Below are 12,047 nucleotides of genomic sequence, written 5' to 3'. Positions count from 1 at the left end.
TCAGTTGTGATAATAACATTAATATGCTACAGCATTAATACTAAAAAGAAGTATAGTTTGCATATTTTTGTCATAGTTTTTTTAGATTTTCTGGATTGTTTGCACTAATAAAATAATAGATAACCCCAAGAGGGGCCGGGTTATAAACAGAGCAGCAAAGATGGCTTCACCATATTTAAGACCTGCATGTTTCTGTTCCTTATTTGAAGTTCATGTTAAGGGACACCATTTATAATAAAGATGGTGTGCTGAAAAGAAATGATCTACCCTTTACCCACTGAAACTAAAAGCACACTACAATCCCAGGTTTTTAATTCCTGGGACTTCCTGTGGAAATGGTTCTTGTGAAAGGTTCAAACAGTAGACTGCTGTTGTATCATCTAAGGTCATACTTTAGGAACAAGCACTGGAAAATAATTTTAAGAATGATTAGGCATGTGTGATATTGTGTTGGAGGTGATGAGCTCAAATAGTGGACCTTTAATCAAATCTCAACCCACCTAACAGAACACTCTTTAGGGCAAAGTACGGCCCCAGCACAGGCATGCTTTTTGAATCAGGAGTAGGAGTTGTTGGGTAACCGTCAAATCCACGGTCAATTAGGGAAGTTCTTGTCTAGACAGGGTGAAAGATTGCTTGGAGGATTAAGTGCAATAAAAGATGTAGAAAGAAAAGTGAAGCTCAAGAAAAGATCACCTGACAATATCTGCTGTTGCCGTTGGTAATTAATGTAGTAAAACAACAGTATAATCCTTGGGTAGGATGACCCAGAAACAAACCAAACACTGGGGGGATTTTCTCATTCAAAGGAGAGAGGAAGCTTTAGAGTGGAGCATGGCATATGTAAGATATGATCATAAATAAGTGACTGAAACTAGTGGGTTCCGTGATTAGACTTTGCTGCTTCAAGGGGATTGTGTTATGGAGTCTCCATGCCTTTGAAGAATCAAAAAGCCTTCATTGTGTTTGATGTGCTCTCTAATTTCCTTTTATAATCTAATTTTTATGAAGGAAATGTTGTTTATGTGTTCTCTAACTGGCTAACTACAAGTGACAATTGAACGGCTAAAGAAATGTATTTATTTCTGTATAGAAGCAATACTTTGACCTGATTTAGAAATAATTAGATTTTAAAAAAACAATAAATTCACTCCCTAGGGTCAGTGACGTAGATTGTCTGTCTAAGATGTCACAAGTCTCTATATCAAAGATGCTTAAACAGCATCAGTTGTAATTTATCTAAAGTTGCAATCCATCTATCAGCATTACATAGTTCTAGTTCCTCCAGATGTGTGGATTTCCTTCCTGATTTAGGGTTTCCTTCCTAATTATTTATCAGAAATGAGAGAAGCTATATTATTGGAGTTTGGTTTAATCTAGTTTGCAAGAGCTTCTTAATCAAACTTTATTGAAATGGATGACTAGATAGCTTGTGTTTGAGTTTATTAAAATATAATAGCGCATAACCAATCTGTAGACCTGCATTTGATCCTGCAGAATCATATTCCTTCTTTATTCCTATTTCATGCCTAAAAAAAAAAGCTGAAATAATAAATTTGATGTAGTGCTAGGGATGGCATAGTCCCCAAGTCTACCTACACCTGACCACAGTATGTTTTATTTGGTCTATATGTTTCTTCATGTAAAATATGTTTCTACATAGAAAGATACATTTACCACAGTTGTTGCAAATTAAATGCAAACTGCCATTTCATTTACCCCTGCTACTGACTTGGTTTTGCTAACCAAAAATTTATTTGTTTGGTAAAAAAATTATATATCTTTATTCGTCCTAAAATCCATTAGACTAGAGGTAGACAGTTTGAAATAAAAATAACTAGAGCATAATCATTAAGCATTAAGAGAATAAATATAAGGTGAACATAACCAACCGGTTGGACCAGACTGGTTGGCTGTAGCTTCAGAAACGTCAGCTATTTTCACACTTGACTGATGACTGCTGTCATCAGTCAAGAGGCAGGAGTTTGCTAAAAGGCTGCCAGTTTGTGTGTTTGTTCATAAGTGCTTCTATGCAAGTGTTTTGAAAGCTGTGAGCTGTTGCAGTTGTGTTAAACAACCTGCTAAAGCTTGTGTAGTTGCTATACAATCATTTACAGTATAGTTAAAATGGTTAAAACATTGGAAATATTGAAGGACTACTGGAGATATGATCTCCCTTTTTTTTCTTCTAAAGGAAACCCATGTCTAGACATGACATTTTTATACAAAGCTTTTTGTCTACTTTATTCTCAAATCATCATTTGTTATCTTTGGTTGCAATGGAAACTTGTGTAAGTAATCCATGGATGGACTGGTGTGGGGAAACCCCTCTTTATGCATGCATCCCTTCCATAGAACTATTGAAAGCTGGTCAAAAGTCAGGAAGTGTTTCCTTGGCTTTCTTTACTGTTATTTTAAATCAAAATATTATTTTTCTGTATCCTTTCTGCTGTGAGATACCATTAGTAATTACCTCCTAGTTTGTGTGTTTTTCTGTCTGTGTGAAGGATGACTTGAAAAGTTGTGGATGGACTGAAATTACATTTTTTTTAGAGGTGTTCCTAATTCCACGGAACAATCGATTAAATTTAGGTAATAATCCAGCTCATAATCTGGAAAACATTGTAAGATAGGGTCATTTGGTGGAACAAGCAGTTCCCTACTAAACCAGAGGGTAGCAGCAGTGACTATTGACAGCATCAGCAGCTGACTCAAAAAGTGCATAGGTATTTTACTCTAGACAAAAAACAGCACTTGGGAATGGCGGCTGAACTTGAATGGCGAACCTGGTCGCAGCACAATGGCAGCCCAGTGCTCACCAAGGGGATGGGTTAAATGCAGAGAGTTCATTTTGTTCCTCTGTACTTGTGAGAGTGTAATGACAATAAAACGTTCGAAAAAAAGGAAGGGTTGTGTACTGCATATAGCTTATAAAGGTTCTTCAATACTTGGCCATCGCTCTCTAGCTCTGTGCTGCATGTTGACCCTTCCACACCCCCAAAAAACATTCTGGCTATGCCCATGGTGCAGACCTCACCATTGAGGCTGTTTCTGGTTTGAACAAACTACCTGCATGTAAAAATCAAGCTACTTTCATACTCCGCTTTTTTTTTTTTTTGGCAGGTTTTAACTGAAAATCAATTCCAACAAATTTTAAATGAAAAAGTCAGATTTCCAGGTGAACCTTGAAACTTACCTAGGCCAGGTGGAAATCTGCTGTTTTTGGTCATCAGCCAATTTATCTTGCCATTTTACATTAAATCAACACTAAAACCCCCTGACCTAACTGAATAAACAGGACAGACATTTACAATGAATAGTTTCCCTTAGAACTAAAATAGATAACTCAAAATCTCTTGATGATCAAAATATAAATGTGTAGCAGAGCATCAAAAGATTACCCAATCAAAGCCTCCTTTATTCTTGTAAGTAATTAGCATGTGGTCTCTCTTCCTATTTACAACCCCTGTGGATTTAGAGCAGGAATGGACAATTTAGAGCAGGATTGGTCATAAGTTCCGCTTAAAATTAAGTCATAAGACATCATTAGTGTGACTCCTGATTAATTGATTATATACAAACTGCCACAAGTACTGGGAATGATATGAATCAAACACAGGGCTAACTGTAACCAAGTTACTGCATTTTAGTTTATTTTCCCCAGTTGATTTTGGTATCTGATGAAAGTCTCTAAATAACAGTTTTGTTGGTTTACTGTGCAGCCACAAAATGTATACTACCCTTTTTGTTGTTCTTTATGAGGAAACATTAGCTCCTCTTGCTGTTTTTATGTATTTATGCTTGGCCATCAGCAAAAGGAAAAGGAGGCCAAGGTTGTTTGAAATATTATGATGATGTATTGATTGTCCTGGAACAGCAGCTCTCTATGCCCCAATATGAAACGCTGACCAGTGAGGCCTTGAAAATTTATGTAAATGTGTCTGGGCTTAAATTGGAAGTGTTTTTATATGACCTAATATGATTTTAATTTTTTTATTTTTGCTTCTCTGGGTGTAAATCTGAAGACTTATCTATATACTTTGATATTCTGTGGCTTTCATGAACGATGCATTGAATGTGTATTGTGTGTTGTACAGCATAGTTGCCTGCACAATAATATCATTGTGTGTCTATTGAGATCATTTTTTCCCATTTTCTGGTCCAGCTGAGAGCTTGCAGCCAGAGGAGGAGGGCTGGAGTGTTGTGCGTGTTACAGACGTATTTGGCTTGCGGGGTCTCTTTGATCCACAATTACTGCCCTATGAGAAACTTTAGCAGAAGCTGAGAAATAAAAGTTAAAAAGGGTGTAAAGATGACCAGCTGGGGGGTATTTGTTCCCATGTCACTCTTTGGTCTTTGCCTTTTTCTCTTGCTAGAGGGATCCTCTGCATCTCCTCTAAAAGGTGGCATTCAGTTTTCTAAACATTTTGACTTTTTCTGAGGACCTCCTTGTTTGGCAGCTGGTATTGGAGCTTTCAATATAAGTTTAAAGCTTTTGTATGTAAGTTTGTCAGCTGCACAGTTGGTTACAGGGGAAGGTTTCGGGAAGCATTAAGCTAGGCTGTTTAAGAAAACCCAAAGTTTTACCAAGATATCAATTTAATATATTGTATATTAGATAACTATTATGTGAAATCACACTTCGAAATTAATGAGTAAATTGGGCTCATGTATTATGATAAAAATGATCGATCAATCTGACATAAATCCTTGTATTTTTCCATTGTATGTGCAAGTATTTATTTTATAAAGACAAGGGGTTAAACTGTATCTTACCACTGTACTTTAATTCTATGAAAAAAAAAATGTCAGCAAAGCCAAATAAAAAAAAAACACACACAGAAACTATTATATTAATCAAAGTGTAAAGTCTTCATTTTTTAGACTTAACTTTATCATATATTAACTAATGAGCGTGATTAGTAACAACCCAGACAAAAGAAAATGCAACCAATGGAAAAATAAAAAAATCATCTTTTTCAAAAATAAAAAAAAGCTATGTTAAGAACAATAAATGTTTTACAAATTATCATTACTTTTCCCACTATTTGAAGATCCTGGTTAATAAAGATTCCATTTAAGGCTTGTTTTCGTAACAGGATAATAAGCCTGATTTTCTGTCTGGATCTGCCCCTTCCAACATTAAGAGGTTGACCTAATGGTCATAATGCCCCTTTCGATAACCTTGATATATTGCTGCTCTGTGTGGTATGTAAAGGGTCATCTGGGTATTGCTCGGTGGAAAGTTGGGACCCACTGAATCACATAACAGGAAAATCAAACATGTTGAATGATCTTTTCCTGATATCTGAGCAAGTGTGATATTTCCCAGTTTACAGAGTTGATAACCTGATAAATGTAATATGTAGCCAATCAGAACATGTTTCCTAATAAAAAAATGCAACAACTCTCTAGTTTAGAGTCCCTGCTCATGCTGTCTCCATTCCTTCAATCAATGCCTTTTCTTTCTTATTAGAAAATGTTTTTTCCATTTGTAATTAGTCCAAAGTATTCCAAGTATTCCTTCTTTCTCATCGGCCGTGTTTATTAACTTTGAACTCACATTTGATCTTGTGATGTTTTGTGAGATTTCCTGTCTGCCATCTGGATTTTCCTGAATAAAATGTGTTGGTGTATCCTGGCCATGCGGCTGCACTTCACATTGTAGAACCAAACCTTTTATGTTGAGGATTGTTTATTATGACATGCACTGTTTCTTTGGTTTTAAAAATCCTGCGAAATTTTTAAAAACTTCTGTTAGGTAGCAGATATTGTCTTATTTGTGTATCACAATTAAATAAGAATCACTTAGTAGAAGGAAACAGAGTTATGGATACATTTCAGTAGGTTTCCTAAACTTGAATCTCACTGTCGTGAATAAACCTCAACAGTTTAGAAAGTGTAACAGTTCAGAAAACCTCTTTTATTGAATTAGAATGGTACATGAGTCAATAAACAGTGATTAAAAAGGACATCCAGAACCTATTTAATGGCTTTCAAGGAAAAACAAGATTTCCATCAGCAGAGTAAAGCCACTTAAAGAGCTAATTTGTCATCTGTACATGATAAGAGTAAATTATTAGGTCACGTTGCTTATTAGACTTGGTATTCATGAGGCAGTAACACTTAACCCACTTTGCGTTTTGTGAGTTTATAACCTAATGTAATGTAATTTTTTATATAGACTTTAAAATTAGTTGCTGTACTTCTATCTGTATCCTAAATTGTCAGTACTTTGAGCATTTAGTTTTAGTAAGACGGTCCACAGTATCTGAATCCATCTAGGTCGCCTGTTCTCATGACTTTGTGCCTACTTCCGATATCACAATCATGTCCTTCGGATATAATAGCCTAATAGTCTACGCTACTTCTGTCACTTTCTTCTCATGGCGCCAGACAAAGAAGGGGAATTTAGTCAGACAATGTGGAAAAGAAACACAGTAGATAAATACAGAGGGATGGAAATAACTGTCCTTTTTTTCCACCATTATTTACAGTCATGGGGGGGTGTGCCTGGATTGTAAAGCTGCTTAGTGGTATGATTTAGCTAGGGGATTTGAATCTGTGCTCACCCCCACTTCAAGCACCGGAGTGGAGGCAGAAAAGAAAGTGAGATTGAGGGGGAGTGTGTTCATGTGTGATAGTGTGTAACGGCGTTGGAGAAGTGCAATATGCTTTGGCTGTATGTTAAAATGACCTACTTCCTGTTAGCTTGCTCTCAAACCGATTTCTGTTTTCTGATGTGCAGAGGAACGTGGGGGAGGTTCTCCAAGGGGTCTATGTGGGGGTAGAGGTTGACGTGGCATGGCAAAATGAGGGATAAGTAGGTGCCCTTTGGGGCTTTCTATGTGGAGGGAAGTTAATGCAATGTGTGTGAAATGTTAATTCTCCACTCACCCTATATGTTATGTGCATTTAATGTTCTGTGAGCACTCACATTAAAGCAAGTGTTGCATGATGGGATGCTCTCTGCAGCTTTAATTACCCCTAAATAGAGGTTGCTGACAGCTGACTATCAGTAAGCCAATATTTGAGGGAGCCAGTCTTGCCAGATGTCAACCAGTTGAGTGTAAATACAGGCTTTTCAAATTTACCTCTGTAGCCCAGCAGGAGAAACAGCCAACATGTAGAGGACAGTTCACTGATCAAATAAGACCTTGTTTGTCTTGTTGGAAAACGATGTGTTATGGTGCAAAACGTACACTGCACAGCAACCTAGACACACTACAGATATTATAAAACGTGGTGATAGCAGCATCATGGTGTGGGGTTGATTTTCCTTTGCTGAGACATGAATTTGGGAAATTGAACTTAAATACAGAGCATTTCTAAATTCTGCTTTACACTTGCTCTATTCTAAATATTTGCTCAGTTTCAGTTGACTGCGTAACTTTTGAGTCACTTACGTCTCAATTTGTAAATTACCCCCAGCAAATCAACATTTGGTTGATTCTTTTTGGTAATTGTTTACAACAAGTTCAGCTGTCAGATTTACACGGATTTTCATTAATTCCTAGTATTGGTCTTTATGACCAAAATGATGCGACCACCCCCACCCATCCCCTGCTGTGTGAGTGATATCATGATGTTTTTAGAAGCTTAAACTTATAAAGAAGAAAAAACACATTTCATTTTTTGGTTGCTCCATTATAGGATGGTTTGGGAGGCTGGAAAGCACAAACTAAGTTGCTAAGGAAGGCCCCCCACATTTGTAGTTTTTATCAAACGTTTATTGAGAAGGTCTGTTCAAATATTTTCCTTTTACCAATGTGAAAGCATTGACAACACTGTACATGGAGATGTTAAAGAAATGCATACTAATTAGTTAATGTGTTCCTATGTAAAAAAAATATAAATAGCTAAATAAAATGAACCTTGCATAAATCATATCTGTTGTTTTGTTAGATTTATGTGTTTATTTATATAGAAGGAAGGCTTTGGTTAAAATATTTTAATGCCCATTCCTTAATCTTCCTTAATGTAATTTTTCAAAGACATTTTAAAGAGATTCCCTCTTGAAAATTCTGTGAGGCATAAGGTTCCGACATTAGGCCAAACCAGAATTGTAGACCCATTAAGATATAGGAGGTAAACATAGTAAAAAGTATTTAGAGTTTTATTTTATCTTTCCTCAAGAAGATTAAAAAGGAAATTATTATGGAATTTTATACTGAAACTTTCACAAAAAAATCCCCAAAACATTTTGATTATTTACTCTTAAACTAGGGACTCATTACTGGACCAGTGTCGGAGCATGGTTATCAGAAACTACACTGCTAGACACATCACATGCTTTATCAATAAATGAAGCATAGCAATTATAATGCTCTAGCTTGTAGTATTTATATAAAAAATCCATTTTGCATTGCGGATTTTAGAACCAGCTTGATTTGCATCTTTGCCTTTAAGTAAGATTTTACAGTTTTACTGCTGAGTCTTATGGGTTCTAAGGTATTTTTATGTTATTATGCAAATGTGTCCATTTTCTTTTAAACTTGTTTAATGCTGCAATATTTGGCCTCCAATCACCTTAGGGCTGCCCTCTGTGGGTTCATTGTTGGTTCTGATTAGATTACCTTTGCAAAACAATATTTTTGTATGTGAAGAAAATGCATAGTAACTGAAACAGGCAAGAAAAGTAAGAGTAAAAAATTCCCTTGACATCTGAAGAAATTGGATTATACATAGTCATTATTCTGGTTCATAAGAGATGAACTCATATGCCTTAACAAAGTCAGATGGTTAGTGTAAAATATGATTAGTTCCAATTCTTTAAAAAAAAAAAATTGTTAAATGTCATATTTTGTCCTCCTATTTACCTAGAAGTCTCACTTTTCTTATCCATCAGTCCAAATTTTAAAAATGTCAAGCTACTTTTTGTTTTTATCGAAACTGACCTCAGATTAAAACTTTTCAAATTTTTTATTTGAAAGGTGCATTCAAACATCCAAATAGGAAGACCAAACAAAACCGACAAGATGAAAAGATAAAACCGACAAGATAAAATACTTGAAAATACATAAAATTAAAAAAAGTGTGTTTTTAGGAAAATTGAGATCCTTTGTAGACAAACACATCCTGATTTAGCTTTTAAAAAGGCGTATTTCATCGATGACTACCCATTCTAACCTGTATTAAGATGTGTAATCCTCCTTTTCACTCTAACTCTACTACTTTATGGATAAAAATTGGTTAAAATTTGATCATAATGTCTAAAAAACACTTCATTATGCAACAGCCTTTAAGTAACCATTTATTAAATCATCAAAACTGTTTTTTGGAAAAGATTGAAAAGGAGAAGATGTTAAGGCTTGTAGAAAACTTTAACTTGGAGTTTAATTTGTACAATCAACCCAGGTGCGAAAGTGCTCTAATTGTAAGAGCAAAACTAAATGGCTAAAAACTAAGAGGGAACATGACTGAACAAACCATCTCTACAGTGGAAGATTGTGATGGCAGCTTTTCTCCAGCGGAGAGAGGAAAAGCTGTTATAAGCTCAAAGGGATATCAATACTTGTGCAAGGCGAGCTCTAAACTTCATATGATGATTCTACGAGCTTGTCGGCTCAAAAGCCAAAATGTGCTCCCCTCATAAGTGCAACCACCTGCTGGGCTACATTAAATTTGCAGGAACAGCATGATGCTGCAGTCTCCTCCTTTCCAATCTGTTCGCTGCATTTAATCCTTAACTTCAAAATCGAATCACACCTCCATTCATTGGCAGATTAATTTAGGTCAAATTTATGTCTTTTATATGAAATCACTGACCAGGTATACATTGCAGAGCTTAATCCCTGTGACTCCGACTGGCTGTTTGGAAGATGAAATAATTTAATCCATCGTCATAACCCAGCCCTTCTCTCTCACTCACATGCAGTTTAATTTTCCCCCCACTCTTTATTTTTTTTCAGTGCCCGAGGACCTGTCTTTGGAGGAGAGAGATGAGCTTTCCAACATACGTCGCAGAAAAAAAGAGCTTCTCGATGACATCGAAGTAAGTGACAAAATTTCAGCTGCAGTTGATAGCTGAGGGTTTTGGTGAACTATATCATTGTAAGACTTGATAGATGGGACAAAAATATAGAAAAGTTTGATGTCATATAACACGATGTATCGCATTAAACGCTGCATGAAGCTCCTCTCATATTTGCATGCAAGTAGTGACATCTAACATGTCACTTGTCTCTCAATTGAGTCACATAGCTTTACTTCAGAGCACCAACATATTGCCTTATCGTAGATGAAATATATACTGTATGTAAATTAAATTGAGGCCTTTTTCTTATTGCAGCGGCTGAAATTTGAGATTGCCGAAGTAATGAATGAGATTGAACAGCTGACTTGTGTTGGGGAGAGGTGAGTTTGGGTTCACTTTTGTTCTTTATTTTAATTGCGATTATTTTACTTCTGCTCTGTAGAAAAAACTATTTCACATGAGTCTGAGAGAAGGGATTATGTTAATTATAATGGAATTAGAATCGAATTGTAATATTTTGGGCGACACTTTCCTTTTTAAAATGGGAGGGTTACTGTATATAGGCCAGTGGTGTTTTTATCAGAATCCCTAAAGAAAGTTTTGTGATTTTCATTTTGTCTGACAAATCCTGGCACACAAGAGGATGTTCAGCTTAAAATTAGGAGAAAGAGGCAGCTGCATTTATTGGATCTGCTTTGGAGCTTAAGTTTTTTTTTTTTTTTTTTCAAAACTGTCGCTGTTTAGCTCCATGTTTGTTCCATTTTCTTTGGTCTTTTGTCCACTATGGTTAATTATGACAGCAGCATCACACCTGTCCTTATGTGTTTTGTGTCCACAGCTTAATCCTCCATTGTTTGGAGAGTACAGTGAAATAGCCCCTCACCTAAACCTTAATCAAACAGTCTGTATATCGCTGCTTTTCTGTGATTGGCTGGAGTGAGGCCATGTATCAGGCTGTTTGTGTCTCAGGTGCAGCTGGTAAAAGTGGGCTCAGGGTATTTTGGGTACAGGGAATCACTGAGGGCATAAAGTTGTACATTTTACTGGAGGGTGCCTTCAGTGTGCTTTTTAAAGCATTAAATCATTTAAATGGGACATAATATTATTTCCAAGCTACAGCAGGAAGAGTTAAGCTGGTGGCATGAAATGTACTGTTGCCTTTATGCAGCAGTAAATTCTTGCAGCTGTCCCATGTAGTTTTTAAACTTTGTGTAAACTCAGTGTTCAATAGAGCCGTAAAACCTAGAGGACAAACAACAGAAGCACAACCAATCAAACTTTGGCAGCTGATTTCTGATCTTTTTTCTTTTCTTTGGTCTCCTTTTAGCAGTTCTCTATGCGAAACAAATTGGACTGGTCAATGAAACTTCTCAATACACAAAATTTTTCATAGATTTCATTATTTCTTCAATGAACTTTGATCCAAAACTAGAAGGCATTCTGGGCATTGGCAGTTGGTGGTTGGCTTAAACTTCAAAATAGATGTATACAAAAAAACAATCAAATGTATACTAAGTTATCACACCATTATTTATATGAATGCCAACAACAAAAAACTTTAAAAATTTTTCTTAAAAGTGCTTTAAATCATACCTGTCTAAATTCATGCTGGTTCAGATCCTTGTTGCTAAATCATGCTTTATAACAGATGGCTATAATGTCAGCCCTGTGGTGGTGTGCAAATAAAATTGCGCAGGAGAGCTGCACCCCAGGATGGTCCTATCTTTTTCATTGAAGAGGAGCTACTGTACATGTACAACTTTTAACAAGAGTCAATAGGCAGAGTTTTGCACCATAGGGCAGAAATACTTCACCAGTGCGACTATGGACAAAACAACTTTACGTCATTAAAGATTAGATATTTATCTTGCACATAAAAAAGATATATATTAATATATTTCGAAATATTTTAATTTTATATGTCAATTTTCTGATTCTGACCAGTGTGACTTTCATCATGCGTATTTAATATACAGCTTTTCATTCTAAAATCTGCTCACAGTTTGGTTTAACATTTAAAGCCTGAATTACCTTTCATAAGCTATTCAGTTAATTACTGATTTTAAATCTC

At 35.9% G+C, this 12,047-nt stretch overlaps 1 protein-coding gene across 1 annotated transcript in view; it reads left to right on the top strand.

The window, feature by feature from the left end:
* LOC107092538 (cytohesin-3) overlaps window positions 1-12,047 on the top strand; it is a 46,036-nt gene that overhangs the window by 15,989 nt on the left and 18,000 nt on the right. The window contains exons 2-3 of the mRNA XM_015387068.1: window positions 9,912-9,994; window positions 10,292-10,356. Coding sequence (XP_015242554.1) covers window positions 9,912-9,994; window positions 10,292-10,356 — 148 coding nt within the window. The remainder of the gene's footprint in view (window positions 1-9,911; window positions 9,995-10,291; window positions 10,357-12,047) is intronic.

Source organism: Cyprinodon variegatus, unplaced genomic scaffold, assembly GCF_000732505.1.
Source record: "Cyprinodon variegatus isolate N-32 unplaced genomic scaffold, C_variegatus-1.0 Scaffold384, whole genome shotgun sequence".
Lineage (NCBI taxonomy): Eukaryota > Metazoa > Chordata > Actinopteri > Cyprinodontiformes > Cyprinodontidae > Cyprinodon > Cyprinodon variegatus.
Note: the sequence above shows the minus strand (reverse complement) of the source record. Positions and strands in the feature narration are given on the sequence as shown.